Source organism: Melospiza georgiana, chromosome Z (assembly GCF_028018845.1).
Source record: "Melospiza georgiana isolate bMelGeo1 chromosome Z, bMelGeo1.pri, whole genome shotgun sequence".
Lineage (NCBI taxonomy): Eukaryota > Metazoa > Chordata > Aves > Passeriformes > Passerellidae > Melospiza > Melospiza georgiana.
Window position 1 is genome coordinate 80,807,770 of NC_080465.1, and position 18,688 is coordinate 80,826,457.

The window sequence follows — 18,688 nt, forward strand, 5'->3', positions numbered from 1 at the left end:
TTGAGGAGACTTTTCCGTCTTGGCACATCAAGGACACGAAACTGCTTCTGAAGAGCAGAGCCGTGGTTCTCTGCCTGGCTGGCTCAGCTTAGCGCTTAAGCAACAGCGAATCTTCCAAAAGCACCGGGGCTGCGTGGAGACATCCCCGACGTGCGCGGGGATGCGGGGCAGAGGCAGCGTGAGGAGCGCGTCCATCCCTCCCGCCCTCGCCGAAGGGAATGGATGCCCGCTCCCAGCACCGCCCCGGCAGGGACTGGGAGCTGCTGGAAGCCCGGTGATGGGAGCAAGCTGCTCCTCTCCTCCGGTGCTGCCATCCTCAGGCAGATTTTTATTGGGCATCCAGCGCTGCAGATGCGGCACTGGGGCAGGACCTGCTGCTCCTGACCTGCTGTTTTTATTCGGGTTGTAAATGCTGCTGAGTTTGTTTTAAATCAGCGCTCAGACTGCTGACTGGAAAACGCTGGCAGTCAGTAGGGAAGTGTGCACAAAGCCAGCAGAGACCAGCTCGGTGCTCAGAATAATCTCCTCATCTCAGGGGCAGAGCTCTGGGCCACAGATCGTGGCTTTCTGGTTACTCTGTGCTTACTCCTACTGCTTTTGTTTTTAAGGATCTGCTTCTTCTACAGCCCAGGCAAACCTCCATCATCTCTCCTATCAAGCCCTTCTTAGATACCCTCTTGAACACCTCTGTTTTGTGCATTACTGAGATCTCTGTGTATGAGTAGCTCTTCTTTTTCTGATCCCCCTACTTCTCCTCAGAGACTTTTTAAGTGAATCCACAAGCCAGATTTTGTGGCATAACACAGCAGCAGAGCTACCAGCTTTTGGCATCTGTCTCCAATCCCTAATCTTCTTGTTTTACCAGGAAAAAACCCCAAGAGAATATAATTTAAGTGTTAAAACTTCAGCACCCAAAACTGGAATCTCTCAGGCCACTGATGATGGAGGTGTTTCTACTAAATGAACCCTTCTAATTCACAGTCCTGAAAAATGTAGTGTTTGGTTTGGGAAGGCCCTGCACCTTGGAATAATTACCTTCTGTAGGACACTGAGCTTCAGAACCACAGTCAGGGGGTTCTGTGAGACTACCAAAACATGCTGATGCACTGCTTTTTCCTGGAGCTAAAGCAGTTCCATTAAGGGCAGAGAAACTCCTCCCTACATGGAGTGTGAACATTTTGTTTTTTCACTCTGAATGCCAAGGTATTTCCCTCCTTCCACTGAAGGTACATTGACCTTGATGACACATTTCAGGGTCAGGAGAAGCACAAGCTCAGGCAGTTAGAGGCACGGAATGGTTTGGGTTGAAAAGAACCTTAAACATCCCCTCATCCTGCCCCTGCCATGGCAGGGACAGCTCCCACTGTCCCAGGCTGCTCCAAGCCCCATCCAGCCTGGCCTGGGGCACTGCCAGGGATCCAGGGGCAGCCACAGCTGCTCTGGGCACCCTGGGCCAGGGCCTGCCCACCCTTCCAGGGAAGGAATTCTTCCTAATATTGAATTTAAAGCTTCTTTAAGATTTAATTTAAAGCTGCTCCCAGTTTGAAGCCTTTGTCCTGTCACTGCAGGACCCATAGGTCAGCTCCCAGCACTGCATCCCACCCCAGAGAAGCCTTGTAATTCGTGCCACGTGTGATTTATCAGCTTTAGACTGTAGCACAGAGAGGGCTTTGGGACCAGAACCAGGCACAAATAACAGAATAGATCCTCAAATAACAGAATGATCCTCTTAATTCCTGCAATGGCTGCAGGGGAACACAGGCAGCCAGGTCAAGTGGAATGAAGTCTCTTTCTCACAAGCTCACCTTTAGCTTTTGCTGAGGTGTGCACCGAGCTTTTCTTTCCTGATCAAGCTTGCTGCATAGGGAATCTGGAATGACACAGAAACAGAGACACTGCTCAAGCCAAGGTTTGGCTAAGGAAACACCCAAGCTGGAAATCCCTGTAAATGAAAGGTTTTGTTTTCCTTCCTGAAAATGGGGAGGAATTGTAGGAAACAACACCTTAAATACAAAGGTTCAACTCTTTATGAAACCTCAGGGAGGTTGAAGCAGAAATAAAATAAAAAATGGCCAGAATTAAAACAACAGATAGAATCTTAAAAATCAGTGTAAAAGATGCATTCAGATGCTGCGTTTTTATCAGAGGCTGACAAAGGATAAAGCCACCTGTGAGATCATAAAAAGTCAGCTGTCTGTGGCAGATGAGGCGATGCACACTGATCCCTGCACAGCCACAATACAGCAGGTTGGGAGCATGAGACTTCGTGTATTTATATCCCCCTAATTACGAAGTTCATAATAGTTATCTCCAACTTGCACCAATCTGAAGGGAAGCCACTGAAGTGGAACAAATAATTAAAGAAAAACAGAGAACATGGGCATATTAGGGAACACTGTTATATTTAGCAACAAAGTGGGATGATGTGCTCATTGGCCAGAGGGAATACATTACAGGGCTGCTCTTCCTCAGTGCTGGGCCTTTAGAATGCAACAAAACTAAATTGCTCTGAGATTTCCCCATAGCTGGGAATCCAACTGGCTACAAATTCTTTGATGATGACTTTTGGAGGGACTGCTGGAGGAATTCAGGCTCGGAGATCAAAAAATCCTGTGTCCCTGCACTCGTAGGTGCTGCTGCACACTGAGCTGACCTGCTTCTGCTGCCAGGCACTCCAGAATATGCTCACAAATAATGTCACTGCAAGATGTCAATTCTGTCACCTGAAGTCAGGATCAAGGCCTTAACCTGCACAAACAGCAGAAGGAACGGATGGGCAAATGCAGAGAGTTCAAGCAACCTGCCCCACACACAGTGAATTTACATCTGTATCCGCATGTTCCTGTACATCCCTGTTTTGATTTTAAATACATTATGCCCATAATTATTTTAAATACACTATGCCCATCCATTATGGGGATGTTTGTGCGAATTGTGCCCAGCTGTTGTGCCTCTGGGCTGGGGTAAAGCATAGTGCCTGCAAAGACAGACACACCTATCCATCCCTGCCTACCTCAACCAGGAAAAAGAGGAGGGAAGGGTCGGGATGAGAGGAGAGAGAGGGGCTTTTGAAGCTTAGACATAACCCTTTCATGTCTTGGGGAAGGAGGTCAGTCTGGCTGAAAGCAGCAGCACCAGGAAGGAGCAGTGTCTGTGGCTGAATGAAAGCAGAAACCTTTCACAGGGGCCTGCTGCTTCCCCCTGCACTGCCCTGGAAAGGGGAAATGTGTGTGCACAAACCACTGATGAGCACAACACACAAGATTCCAGGTGTTTTGTCTGACTACTCTCATAATCCCTTCCCCTGACAGAAGATAACAGGAATCAGGAATTTTGTGGCCAGGTCCCTCCCCAAGAAGCAGAGCTGTCCCCTCCACCATGTCCCCATGCACAGCTGCCTTCAGGACAGGGAGCTTGCAAAGGCTGCAAAACTCCTTCCCAAGCTGCAGCAGAGAGGGGGTGCAGAGAAGCTGCTTCCCTGATCACCTTTGGCCATGGTCTGGACGCAAAAGGGAGCCACAAGCAAAGTGCCCAGAAAGAATCAGCACGTTCCAGCTGGGACCTGTGGTGCCTCGCCAGCTGATTCCTGCCTCTCTCCCACCCACGAAGGCCAACGTGGGTTTTGCATGGCCACAAATTATGTAGGACATCTCCCAGGCTGTACTGACCTAGATAATACAGCGGGGTACATTCTGTCAGAAATTAACTGTTCTTAATCCACTTCTCCGCTATATTTGGCATCTTTCTAACGCGTGTTGTTTTACCTGATCTCCTGGCAATTGATGGCAGTGGGAGAGGTGGGTGTTCAACAGGGAAATGAGTGCTTTCTCCATGAGTTAAATCACCTACAATGTCAGCTTCTATTTCTGTCGTTGTCAGAGCATTCAGTAACTCTGATGCTGTGGTGGAAGAGGATTTAGGGCTCTTCCTGGCACAAAGGTGGCCCTTTTCAAAAGGTGTGCAGAAATAATAAAAGTGAAGGCATTTAGTTGGGTTTTAAGCAGCAAAAAACCAGTTTTCATTACCAGGTCCACATTGGTGGGAAACACAATGAAAGCAGATGTGAAGGGAAACTCCAATAAAAATGCAATCTGGACACTGAGTCCTTTTTCCTACAGGCTGACTCCATTTTAGTCCTGGTACCCATTAGGAACTGGAGCACAGTCCCCTGTGCGTTCCTGGAGCACATTTCCATTTATTCCACCTGGAAGGAGCCCACTCAGCAAGCCTGGAGCCTGCCCCACGACTCAACCAAGGCACAGGCAGTGCATAGGATTGGGGAGTAATTTCTCAAGTTCCTGTCTGATCCCTGTTTACACACTCAGATATTAAAGAAATTTCACCATCCTCTTTCAGAGGCTTCATCTCTGCATCCCATCTCTGCTGAGGTACATGATTTTACATCGCCCTGCCTTCTGTTGCCTAGAAAAAATATTTTGCACTCATGCAGCAGCTGAGGCTGGCTTGTGGCTCCCTGCACATCCACACCCGTTTTTTATGTGAATTTCTGCAGATTCTAAAGGAAAGGAAGCTTTCTGCTTAAATTTCTACAAGGCATCCTTTTCTTTAACATTTGAATTTACTGGAGAAAGAGGCACAGCTCCCTCCTATCCACCCAAGGCATACCCACATGTGGTGTCAGGGTACAAGTTTCGCTCGCCCATCTTTGAAAAAAAAAAAGCAAAACCAAAAGAAAACCAACGAAAAAACTGACAGCAAGAAATAAAATTCAGGTGAAAAGAGCTCACTTTCCTGTACACAATCAGGGATGAGCCTTTTGAGGACACAGGACACAGCGTTCCAGAAATGTTCTTTCACCTGTCATTATCTGTGTGCCTGCGAGCAGGCACTTCAGCACAAGATGCCACTCAAGAAACCCGAGAGCCATTCTGCTGAACAACTGTTTGCATTCCCTGCAAGGTCAATCATCTGAGCTGCACCACTTGAGGCCAAGCACAGAAATCACAAATGGCACTGAAGCGCTGCCGTTTCCCGTTTCCTGCTTTTGAGAACCCACATCTCCCCTCGCAGAAACGTGGGTGCTTCTTGTTTGGAAAATGAATACATGAGTTGCACAAAAGCTTTCCATAAGCAGTGTAAACCAGGAATTGGAATGGTGCTCTTCTGAATTACAGTGCAACCCAGAGGGACAGGCTCTCATGGCTCTGAAGATTTACCAACATTAACCACATGGTGGATTTTTTTTTTCCTCCCTTCTTTTAAACATGCCTTGTCAATCTCTAAGGATCAGGGTGAAAGATGATGCAGAGATGGAAATCAGTTTTGCAGAGAGATAGTTCCTGATTTATTTTATTGCCTGACTCTAAAGAACAGAGTTGATTTAAAGGAGCACTGAGAGCAGAAATTCATAAAACACAGAGCAGTTCCAGATGGATCCAGTTCTGAGCTCTGAACGTTATTATCAGCCTGAAGTGAGGCTGGTAAGGAAGAATTCAGTTCGTGGGAGCATAACCTAATTAAAATATCCCAAACAAAACCAAACCATCATTTTTTACTTAATCTGGAAAGACAAAGGCCTGCCTGAGTGTTTCACATTTCTAACACACCTCAAAAGTCTGTCACCTTTTACCCCAATGTAAAATCAGTTGGATTGATCATCACCCAATGACCCACCCACCATGGGTGATGAACACCACCTGAGCTTTCCCTGATGGACAGGTCACCACTGAGAACCCACAAACTACTCGTAAGGCACCTCTGAGGGAGAATTAAGAAGAGCTCTTCAATTTGCAGGAGGCTTAAATTTCCTGCTTGGTGTTCTACTTTCCTGTGGCCATGTTTGACAGAGGTTCATGAAAACATTAAAGGATGGAAATCATAATGCTGGCAGTGCTGCTTCTGATCTTTTTCTCTCACCAGGCAGCTGGAAGAAAGTTCATGGTTTTAATGTCTGTTCCACTAACACAGTTGCTCAGAGGACCATATCAGACAGATGCAGAGTCTCAGGCAGAGGTGACTTGGTACTTGGTTATGGTGCTGGGCTGCCCCAGCAGATGAGTTCTGGTCTCACTGGACAGAAACTAAAAACTCTAAAGGCAGGTGAGCTCTTCTAAGGCTGCACCACGTGTGTGATGTCTGAATTTCCCCCATCCTGCAGAGCAGTTCCTCCTCTCTGGCCCTTTCTCTACAACTCATTAACAAAAGCCAGATGACCCTCAGAATCTCAGAATCATTTGGTTCAAAAAGATCTCTAAGATAATTGAGTCCAACCATGCCACCAAAGCCCAGCTCACCACTGAGCCATGTCCCCAAGTGCCACATCCACACAGCCTTTAAACCCCTCCAAAGATGGGGACACCACCTCTGCCCTGAACAGCTGACCCCAGTGCTTGACAGTGAAGAATTTTTTCCTAATATCCACTTTAAACCTTCCACAGCACAACAGGATGCACAGGCAAAATCCACATTTTATATATGATCCCCTCGTGCACACCCTGTACTCAGCCAATTTGGGAGGCAGCACTTTGCCAGATGAGGGAGAGAAAAATGCATTCAGGGAGTGTAAGATCCATTTTAAATATGATGACTGGTTGTTTCCTAGCATTTGGCCAAGATCCTGGCACATGCAGGTTGCAAAACTTCCTGGTAGCTGCTTCAGACACTCGGAAAACTCTGAAAACTGAAACACGGGAAATTCCACCTGGACATCAGGAAGAAATTCCTTGCTGGAACAGTCTGCATGGAGACGCTGCGGAGCATTCCTCACTGGGGGTGATCAAAACCAGCCTGGAGAGCTGCTCTGAGCAATGCTCTCTGCGGGCCTGCACTCCAGCAGGGAGCTTGGACAAGGGGACCTCCAGCGGCCACTCGCAGCCTTACTCATTCTGTGATTCCCATCAAAACTAATGGCCACACACCAGCCTGCTGCCCCAGCCAGGCTGCCTGCAAAGAACCCAAATCCCACCAGTGAAGATGTAAAAGAACAGAGCTTTTTCCCAGCGTTTTCCCAGCGACCTGAGCCTTACTCCCGGCTTTCAGGAAGCCATGGAACATTGTTATTTTTGAATTCTGGCTCGGGCAGAGCAGCAGGAGCAGCGGGGGCCGCTGATCCAGCCCCGCTTTAATTTAAGCCCGGCTCAAGCTGGGCGCGGGGTTAGCGCTGCAGTGGCGGCCGGCGGGCGGCAGAGGGCACCCGCGGGCCGCGCTGCCACCGACCGCTCCCAAATCGGGGAAGAATCTCCCCAAAAAAACGGGACAAAAAGCGTCACGGCCCGTGCTGGGCACGAGCTTCACATCAGTCTGCAGCGGGTGTTGGCGCTGGGAAGTTTTCAAATGCAATCAGGATTGGTTGATTTTTTTTCCCGTTATCGCTTTCGGCTTGTGTTACGGACATTTCCGAAACAGCGAACACGCTGGGTTAATTTATTTTAGTGTCTGATTGCTCAGTTCAGGGTGAGTGAAATGATCGTTCTGGAAAAACCTCTCTCTGGTACCCACAGTTGCAGGGGATCAGGGGATGACAGAATCGTTTTGGTTGGAAAAGTTCTCCAAGATATTCAAATCCAACCATTTCACTTGCACTGCCCAGCCCACACTAATCTGTGTCCTCAAGTGCCACATCCACAATGCTCTTAAATCTTTCCAGGAATATTCAGGAAGGATTAATTTAAATTGTATATCTTCAGCAGTGAGAAGAGATAAAAAAAAACCCCTTGATTTTAGGCATCTGTATTTTTTGTAAAATAATTTTTTAAAGCAATTAAGTCCCATTCTGTGACTAGTTACATCAATAAATTTTGAGCTTAGTACTACAAAAGCGTACACCTATGAAGGTCTAAGTAAAACTATGATTTCAGTATGTATGAAGCGCTTCTGCTTTTCTCTTTGTACTTCTATGTTAACAAGAAAATTAAGTTAAAGCCCTGTCAAAGTAGTAGTGCAGCATCTCAGGTACAAAAAAAAAAAAAAGCACCTAAAAGTGCCAGTTAAAAACAAAACAACAACAGCAATTAAACACAAAATCAAAAGCTTTTGTATATTCTGCACCAGTTCATCCATGCAATAACCCTGGAAGGCCAAAGTAGTTCTATCATTACCACATTCAGTTCATTAATCTTAATTCTAGATATAAACATACAAGATATATTCCCATGAATGAATTAAAGCCACTGCTGGGATTATCATCTCAAAAGTGCTGACTCCATTTCAGTTATCAGCCAAGACATCTCTGAAGATTTCTGCACCCATTTTGGCAAACACACTCGTTATTTGCAGGAGTCTCTCAGTTTTTCATACAAACATCTTTTTATCAGTCTCCCTGATCACAACCTGCCCCACAAATATAAGCATGAAGACTTACTGGCGATTCAACAACATTTTCATTAGTAATAATTAAATTAAGGCATCTGTAGTGAGGGAAGAAGTCCTGAGTTGTTGGTGCAGCACATTAAATGTTGAAAATATTCTCTGTAAGTACATTCAGCTCTGTTAAATGATTAAATGACTCTTAGTCTGTCCATAGCACAAGTCAGTAAGTGAAAAGGGTGTGAATTGCTTGATCATATTTATTTTCCTGACCAAGGAAATCAGGAAAACCACCACAGCTGGCTTGCTTGGGGGTCTGGGATATCCTGTTCCACAAACAACTTCACCACAGGGCCACAAGGTGAGTGGCAAAGGTGATCCATTCTCTCCCTGTGAGGCAGAGTTAGCCAGCTCCAAGTTCAGCTGACACAAGAGATAAGGACTGGGGTGGGCCCACAAACTTTGTGACTAGAAGTTCTTTGCAGCAGGAAATTCAGCTGGTCACCTGCCTCAAGCCCAAAGCAGCAGAGGAAGTGCTTTTCAGGATGGCATCCTAATTAGAATTTTCCGTGACAATAAAATTCACGTCTCAAGTAAAACTTCCTGCCTCTCATCGGGACACAAAGGGGGACACAGTAACAACTGGGCACACTAAAGGAAAAGAGTGCAGACCAGCTGCAAAAAAACACCCAGAGATATTCTGGACCTGAATTTCCTCTGCAAACAGCCTCTTTCAAACACCCTCCATGTCTCATTGAAATCTCTGCAGTCAGCAGGAACGGGGCGCGTGGATGCTCGGCAGCTCTAAAAATAAGGCCAGTCCTAAATGCTTCTAAACATCGCAGCACCAGTCTGACAATCCTGGCCTTCAAATTTACTTTGATGTCCTAACCCATCAATTAGAAAATGACAGTACCAGGAGGCTGGGCAATGCCTTCTCTGCCCCGTGACGAGCAGGAGGAGAATTTCAATGGGGGAGCACGGGGCTGACTCAGAGAAATGGGGATATTTCCAAGATTGCCCCAAAAAGAAAACCCCATTGAGCAATGTCAGACTGATCACAGAGAAAGCATCAACACATCAAGCATTAGCTGACAGCCTCACCATGCACTGCTCTTGAAACCACACTAAGCATTCATTTATTTGAGCGTGGAACAGCTTCCCATGCTCCAGCCCCTTTGCTTGCACCGGATTAAGGACGTCAACTTTTCAAAACAACACAGCTGGATGTGATGATCCAGAGCTGCACTAGCACACAGGCAAAATCCCTCTTGGTTTTAAAATAACAAGCAAGAGACCCAACAGTAACGTGTGCCTGCACTGAACTGTGTTTTGGCAACTTGATCCTTTACTGCTGAGTTAAGCACTTCTTCTAGTGTCTGAAATGAGAAAAAGACACATCCTAAGGTTTATTTTCTGGTGCGAGGCAGGGATTGAGCAGAATCCCTAGGCAGAAACGTTTAACTGCTCAAAGTTTACTGATTCACTCCTCCTCTCTGCAGAAGCACCTCTCCTTGTCGAGTCGACACATTTTGTTTAGTTGAAACATGAAGACACATCTGGTTACTGTATGAAAGTAAATCTCCAGGTAATTAGGCTCCAAACCAGCTGAGAACTGCGTGTTTACCTCTTGCTAAATGTAAGGCAATAGGAGCTCGGTACTGATGCATCAACATGGCTCACAAAGGAAGAATTTGAGGTCTAAGCTTAAAAAACACATTGCAGCAGCCTAAGACATTTTCATCAGAGAAAGTAAACTTACAATTTGTAGCTGCTGCACCATTTCTTCTCTGTACGCCAGCTCCCGCTTCATCTGATCTTGAAAATTGTCTGTATGAGAGGGAAAAAAGTGCAATAATTGAAACAGAGACCACACGGCAGTATTGACACCAAGCTAAGCTAAAAATCAAGCCCAGTCACTACTGAGGCATCGCAAAGCACTGCAAAAGTCCTTCACTCAATTAAAACACATGCCTAATAAATATGTGTCTAATAGGAAACACCACTGACACCAGAAAAAATGTGGAAAAGTTAGATTTCACTACTTCCCCCAGCAGAAAATGTAGGATGCTAACTTTGTGTTGCTAGCATTTATCCCCAGCTATTTTCCTGCACGGGCAAGGCTCTGCAGTCATTAGTCAAACTTTTTCAGGCCATGAAGAGAAGAGCAGGAGCTGCTTCTCTTTGCTTTGGCATAAATCTGTTGACACCAGCAGCGATGTCCAGCATGTGAGAGGAGAAAGCGTTCAAGGATGCGGGGTTTGATTTGTGGTTTGTAGCATCGTGCTGACGGCTTTGAACAAAACTGAAGCTCCTTAAAGGGTGACGGGGAATCTGGAAGGGAGAAAGTCTTTGAAAGAGAGATCCTGGGCAGCTGGGTTACAGCACAGGCCGGCCTTCCTGCTCCGGTAGATTCCCCTTCCCTGATTTTCCTCCTAAACAACTAATTCGGACAAAACTTCATTTGTTAGAAGACTAAATGATGCTCTTGTGCTCCTTAACACTCCTGTTGGTGGGTGGGAAAAAGGGGAATATTAACAAAACTGTTGACAAAAAACAGGGGACTCCAAGAGCTGCCTGATGGAAGTCAGGGTGCAAGGATGGGCTGTTAAATGGAAGAGGAAAGAAAACCCATCCCAGCCACTATCATTTTGATTCAAGCAAGGAGCCTGTCCTGGAAGAAATAACAAGGGGGCAGAGCTCTGTCCCCCTCTCAAAAAAGAACTTTGTCCCCTCTAAATAATGAAGCTGTTGTTTAAAAGAAAAGGAGGCAGGGAAAGAGCAATGAAACAGGGAAAGAGCAGGAAATTTTAGCAAACAGAAGCCCTCAGGAGTGCAGCACAACAAAATTGAAAAGGACATGGTGGCATTATCTCAATGAAGTTCTTCAGATTTCCAATAAATTCCCACAGAACTGTTAAGCCTATTCCCTCTACTCCGGCTTGATCAGAAAAATAAGCCAACAAAAATAAATTCTTCTTTCCCTAGCCTCCCAAAAAAAGTATGAAAATGTAACTGCCTCCTGTCCTGGTCGCTTAAGTCGCAATGATAATTGCAACTGAGGTCCTCCAGCTCCACTCTGAGTTGGCTTTAAGGAGAAATTTTCCTTTTTCCCCTCAATGCTTTCCTCCCAGCTGCCTCTTCATGGGCTCATCACCTCTCCAAACAAACAGCTCAGGGATCTTGCTCAGCCCTGCACAACAAATGCCCAAGCTCACAGGGAAATGGGGTGTTAATGGTAGGGACAGCGTTTTTTTTCCGGCGGCATTTATCCGAGTCCAAACGCTGGCAGACAAAGCCATAAGCAGTACCCAGGAGAAAAGATATGAATATTTAAATAGCTTTCTTAACACAAAATTAAATACTTTAAGTACCCAGGCTGCGTCTCCACCGTTTTATTGCCGCATTGTTTAAAATGCAGACGGACAGAACGCGGAGCAGCTGACACGGAGGGCACAAACCAGAGCAGGGCTCCAGAAGAGCTCACTGTCACCATGCAGAGATGCCTGCATCTTTATCAGGACAGCAAATACTTTGACTTTCTACATGTGATCTGATTTTTTTTTTTTCTTTTAATTTGAGCGATCTCTGCATTGAGAGACCTTAAAGGCAAAAGAAAATTTCACCTGCAGCTTTCAAGCCCAACAGCAACGTGAAAAATACAAGGTCTTGCTGTTTTATAAATTATCACAATCGGTGTTTCAAGCAGGTTCAAGAGGCCACAGAGAAAACTGTGGCATAGCACTGCTTAGGGAGCTTGCAAATAAGCTCAGTTCTCATTTAGCAGTGATTTAAACGAGAGGAGAACTCTGAAACCAAACACCATTTACTGCACAGCCCTGTTGTGAGCAGTGGCTTGATGCTGTGAAGGTAGAGCACCCTAAATGTGCTCAGTTCCAGGTGGAAGACCCCAAAGAGGTGACTCTAGAGCTCACTGCAGGCAACCTGACATTTTCCAGAGAGAATAGCATTGCTTCCACATCTCTCATGTTGCCTCCCAGCTGAAACAGGGATGAGTTTTCAATACAATTTAAATTTTACCTCAACTTTCCTTTAGTTGGATCTCCAAACACTCCTCTGCCTGGCTTCTCCCTGCCCAAGACACCAATACCATTCTAATATCCAACCTAAAGCAACAGCCCAACAGCAAGAGCCTAGAACAGCCCCTTCTCTTATGCTAGAACACACAATGCAACAGAGGACAAAACACCCTCAACACGGATTTACACAGATTTGCTTTACAAAAGTAAATTTTTTTCTTTTTTTCTTGTTTTATTACACGTGGAGGAGGGGTGGGTTTTTTTGGTAAATCTAAATCTGTAAATAGGCTTTACGGTCACTTGTAGGTTTGGTTTATAGCACATTATCTGTTTTCTATTTTAATCCTGAAGAAAATTGACCACTACTTTGTGGTACATTGAAACCACATATTTTTCAAGCCAGCATACAGCAGTCACCACTTCCTTGGTCGGCCGTACTTGTTCTTTTATTTTATTTGAATTGTATTTCATGTGGTTTAATTGCATTGTTTATTTACATGGCAAAGACAGAGCATTAATTTTACTGTAGAAGAACAAAAGGATAAATAAGAGACTTGAATGGCAAAAGTCCAAGATGCCATTTCGCCAATACCACACAGCAGCGTTTTGATCCCCACGAATTATGTGAAAATTACCTCACTCCCAAACCCAAGTAATGACTGGATTTATTCTGAAGGATGAGGTTATGCTCCTTTCATTAATATCTGTATCATGTCAAGTAACTCTTCTTTATTTATGGAGCTGTCTACATATTTCAATATTCGGGCTAAAGATGGAGTCATTCCCAGATTCCTCACACTTCCTTGCTCTCCTAAACATACCTATCTGATGCTACAGAAAGGGGACAAGCATATTTTCTTTGAACAATAGGAAAATGCTGTCTGTGTTCCCTCTTTTTCTGTGGGATCATCCTGATCTAGGTGGGAATTCTCCTGGAAGAATCTTTCCGCCGTTGCCGCTGCTCCAGTGTCGTTTGGGAGATCCCAGCCAAGGGGTCTTTTTCCACATCTCTGCACAATCAGCCCAGCCTTCTGCCAGCTTCAGAAAAACCCTGCTCAGTGCCCACTTTGTTTTATTTGAGATGTGCCCTGCACATTCCATCACCCTGAGCAGCAGCACCCTGCTGAGTGGCCGTGGTAGAAGGGCCATCTCAAATGGCCTTTCCCAACGGGAAAAATCCAAGCAGGAATTTCTGCTCCTTAAAAACGCCAGATCAATTCTCCAGCATCTGCTGGAACCTCCTGAAAATAAGTATTAGGAACCTCCTGAAAACAAGGATTAAGTATCTTGTCTTCAGAAGCCCCTGTGGGATGTTGGCTGAGACACCAACTTCACCGTACCCCATGAGGACCCAGATGTGTTTCTGTGCACTCACTGTAATCAATGCTATCAAAACTAGTAGGATGCACACCAAAACAAACATCCAGCTTTGTGTTTTCCCTACAAAAGACCTGCTTGGGCAGCTGCAAAGCCACAGCAGGGGTTGAAAGGGACCTTAAAAATCACTTCATTCCAGCCCCGGGGACACCTCCCACCAGGCCAGCTTGCTCCAAGCCCTGCCCAACCTGGACTCAGCAGAACCAAGCCCGAGATCATGGCAGCACAACTGAGAGCCTGTCTCATTTTATCAGCCCGGCAGCAACCAACCACAAACACGCACAACACCAAAACCACAGATTTTGTGTCTTACTGAAGACTGGGAACGACGCGTTTCCTTTCAACACCTGGAATTCCTGTTCCAGCCTCCTCCGCAGGTCGATCTGCTCAAACAGAACCTTCTGGAGTTCCTCTAACAAAGAGAAAAAGTGGTTTTGATAATCTGTATAAATAATTCTTGAAAGAACAGTTGCAGAGCAATTCATTACTCTAAGACAAAATATTTTAGCGCTTATTAAAAAAAAAAGAAAAAAAGTGTTGCATAGACCTACCATAGATTTTGTGCAGAAAGCCATGAATATAAATCAATGTAATATATTATTTTAAAGTATTATATTACAGTGTCATGTATTGATTGATATATATGCATTAATCTCAATTATATCCACCCAAAGGTCCATATATTATTCATATGTTACTTGACAAGCTTAAAATATGGCGCAGAACAAAAGTGCCCCCTATTATCCTCATATTCTATTAAAACAAAGAGCAGTTTTATAATGTAAGAGGCCCTTATTTATTTTACCTTTCCCCATATTTTCCACATCCTTCTTCAGAGAATGAGGTGAATTGGTTTCTTGTGTGTGTTCTCCTTAAAAAAGAGAAAGAAAAAAAGTTATTGATTTACTGATTGTGCTTTTCGTCAGTGCCGTCCTTACTATGCATCCTCTTCAGAGAATCTGGAGAGGAAAAAAAGGGGCAAAAATATAAAGAAAGGGTAAGATCGAAGTTTATCTACAAACTTCTGGGTGCATAGCACAAATATTTGTGAATTCATATTTTCCCTAGTTCAGTGAAGTATCTGCCTACAGCATGGCCTCTTGCAGGCAATAGCTGATGTCTCCTTGATATTCTTCTTGCTGAGCTGATTCCTCCTTTCCCCCTAACCCCTCTCTTGAAGATACTCTTATCAGAGAACATCGGGGAGCAGGCAGAGAAAAGGGAAGAACTTTCTCTACAGTCTCATCTCTTCTCCTCTCAACGGGAAGCCCGTGCTCTCCATCTGGGCAGGACCCTGTTCCAAAATCCACAGGAAAAATGCCTTTCTGCCTTCATCAGCTCTCCAGCTTTATCACCTTCCAGGGCTCCATGGCATGGGTGTGCTGCAACTGGATATAATTTACATCCAGCTGAGATAAAATTGACATTAGTGGTATTTGCATATAAAGGATACAGCTCCCAGGTCAGCCAATTGAGGGACTCAATTGTCTTAGGTTGCTCACATCAACTTTTAATCATATTACAGCACAGAATTTTCCATGTAACAGAATTTTGCTATTTCCAGACACATGCATGCTACTTCCTTCAGCCTTTTTTTTTTTTTTTTGCTACAAATTGAATTAAATTTAAAAAAAATTAAAAAATCACAAGTTGTGAAGTTCACCTGAATGACAGTTTGACTTGGAGCTGAACCTTCTGACAAAAGGTGTTACTTTCACTATCCTCTGCAACTGCAAATTTTATCCTGTGATTTCTATGACTAGCTTCTATAAAAGCTATGAAAAACTTTTCTAAAAATAATAAAATACTACTTAAGCTGAAATTGATGGGAGAATTTCTGTTATTTACAGCTGAAGTAGAAATGGACTCTCAATAATTAAGAAAATATTTGGTAAATAACCAATTATTGAACTAATTGGATTAATTCTTGTTTTAGTCCAGCCAGTAAATACACATCATTAACTTGACTGATAAGTAATCATAAGAGACATATATATAAATATAATCATATGCTTATGTAGTTAGAAGAGAGGTTCATGAAGAAAATACCTTGGGTTTTGATGTTTCGTTTCGTTTTGCTTTTTTTAAAATAAAAATCCATAGCACTGAATAGGTCATTGGACAACATACAACAGTTACTTTAAAAATTATTGTGTCATCACAATAGGCTAATTTTAAAGCTGAATTGGAATGTCTTGCAATAGATGCAGTCAGAAATCTTTTTGCAAAACATTTTTTTCTGTTTTTAAAAATCGATGCAATCCTATATCCAGTAAACCTTGAAGTTATAGCATATGAAACCTATCCAATAGCTCTGCATTTTAGCATCTCCATTCTCTTCAATCCTTAAAAAAAAAGCCAAAAAGCAATCACTCATTCAGGAAAAAACATTTACACAACTGGTATCTGGTGCCAGCAATTCCATTTTAAAAATTCATTTATGTAACGTGGTGATTTAAACAAAAAAAAATCATTTTTGTGGGATATTTGGTGAAAACAAAGTATTTTCCACAGGTGAGTTGTCTCACCACAGTAGAAGATATAGCAGGCTTAAAAATATATCACCTTTTGGGCAGTGGTTTCAGGGGTTTCCACAATGTAAAATGGGTTTGTTGAGGGATTCTTTTAGCAAGCATGATCCTTTTTTAAACTGGATGGCCATCAAAACAAAATATTTTGTCAGATAAATTAGGGTACATTAAATCAAAAGGGAGAAATTTAAGTACAGGAAAGATGAATTTGCTGAATTACAAATACTAGCATATTCCAAACCCATTTTTTCCATTGAGGTACCCTTTTCTGTGTTCTTTATGTGCAATTTTGTGGGATAACCAGCTCACAGACAGAACGTTACTGGATTTTTCAAGGAGAAGGAAGGGAAAAGGGAAGAGACTGGAGTATGGTGACAATAATCCCTTGCTTGGTTGAGCTCCCAGGGCTGCAGGGTTTGAAGCTGCTGACTCGCTGGGACAGAAAGAACTGCATCAAAATGAAGATAAGGGCATGTAGCATGAAGAATAACTTCCCCAGCATCTGCAGCCTCCCTACTAAGCTACTGAAAAAGGCCTATTAGAAAATCCTCCATGCTTGCACCTGAAATAAGTAAAGAATGGGAGTGGAAAAACTGAGGTATTTAAAGGCCAAAGACAGGACATACGGTTTTAAAGAATAATTGCATTTCTAAACTGCTTTCTGATGTTAAAAAAAAATAAATCTCAACATTATTATTGTTAACAGCAGTAATAATCAGATGGGTTTCACCTTTCCTGTCCCCCTGAAAATTATAATCAGGAGCCTGCTCTTCTCCGTTTTTCCATACTTCCCAGAGGCCTCATCACGCGTTGTGTACTGTTCTACCTTAATTGAAAGGGAGGAGGTATTGAATATTTAACCAGCTTCCCTTCTCTTAAATGTTAATTAAAAGCTAAATAGGTGTTTAAAAACAAACAAACAGAAAGCCCAAAGAATTTTAATCAGTCTAAGAAAAAATCACTTCCCCTCCTAATAGCTCCACCATAACTCTCCTGGGCCTGTCTGCACACAAACTTACACCATTTAGAGCAGCAGGACTGAAAGCTGTGCCACCCTGTCTGTATGGACACGGAGATTTCCTTTAGGAAAGGCTATTTCAGTTTGTTCAGGAAAATCAAACTGTGCCTCTTGGATAAGGGGAAAGCGGATGAAATATTTGCAGGCCACTTAAAAGGCCTCGGCGAAAGCTTTGGGTGCCTCTGCTCTTCCCCACGAGATCAGGGGCACAGACATTGTTTTTCTGGAATAAAGGTATAAATGTCTTTCTTTACTTGGAGTGTGAACACCCACCCATGAAGGACACCTCAAAATTGCTCAAAAATTGGCGCTGTGAAAAACAGAGGCCTCAGGGTTGGACGCTGGAACCACCTCAGCTCCTGCGGTGCCGCCATTTTATCAGCTCTATGTCCACTGGAGCAGCTTAAGACTTGAATTTTTAACATCTGGATTTTTAACATTTCTGAACCTATCCTTCTCAAAAGAAATGCACTTTGCCCTCACTGTAAAAAAAAAAAAAAAAAACAAACCAAAAACCAAACAAGCCAGACATAGCCAGGTTACCCCTTCATGCTCTGCCACCTCCTGCAATCCTTCCCTGGGAAGCACTCAGGATGCTTTCTGAAAAGCAGCTAAAAAAATTCCACGCAGTCCCAGACAACTCAGCTACCTCAAAGTGATGATTTGTCCAGCACAGAGCATGGATGGTCTGGGAATATAATTCATTTCTCCCAGATCTATGCCCTGCAACTGGTCCCCAGCTTGTGCTCTCCACAACTCTGACCACACCTGCGGTTTCAGACCATGTTATGTAAAACCATCTCCTCTTTCTCTGTGTCCACTTCATCCCTGCTATTCCTGGACAACCACTGTGCTTTGCAGAGCCCACCACATCTGCCAAAAGCTCTGCATCTCACCCCTGATACTGTGAAGCCCACAGCACCCCAGATTAAACACCCAGTAATATCTTCAGCTGGAGAGAAGCGCCGTCTGCAGACACAAAGACCACAGCAAAAAGTTGCTGCTGTCTTCTGGATATAAATATATTTAGATATATACATTTATATCCATTTTTTAAAATGTAGGCAGATGTGAACCAGCAGACTTTCAGCACTCCAGAGGCTCCCTCTGCATCTGAAATTAAAGATTCACTCTAAGAGATATGCAGAGCTCTTGCATATGTCCTGAAGAAATTCTAAACTTAGTGAAAATATTCATGCATCCTGCATATTCATGCCACTTTCAGGGGGGAATAATCAATAGGGTATTCAGGATTTGGCAAAATATGCCTACTTTAGGAAACTCAAAAAGCATTTTTTTAAGTGTTTTTGTGCACCAGGGCTGATAAATGTCTTAAAAAATCTGGAGTTTCAAATGGCAATTTGCCCCCAAAAGTGATTTGAATTTAAAACAAACTAGTTCTTTTTTATGCCCAGATAAATTCTCATTTGTAACATCCATTTAAAGTTTAAAACACG

At 43.8% G+C, this 18,688-nt stretch overlaps 1 protein-coding gene across 1 annotated transcript in view; it reads right to left on the reverse strand.

Moving 5' to 3' along the window:
- Positions 1-1,807: 1,807 nt before the first annotated feature.
- The window catches only part of SKOR2 (SKI family transcriptional corepressor 2), a 23,491-nt gene continuing 6,610 nt past the window's right edge, over positions 1,808-18,688 (reverse strand). Inside the window, exons 4-7 of the mRNA XM_058044318.1 lie at positions 14,488-14,553; positions 13,996-14,094; positions 10,028-10,095; positions 1,808-1,870 (exon numbers count right to left, since the gene is read on the reverse strand). Of these exons, the coding sequence (XP_057900301.1) occupies positions 1,808-1,870; positions 10,028-10,095; positions 13,996-14,094; positions 14,488-14,553 (296 nt within the window). The remainder of the gene's footprint in view (positions 1,871-10,027; positions 10,096-13,995; positions 14,095-14,487; positions 14,554-18,688) is intronic.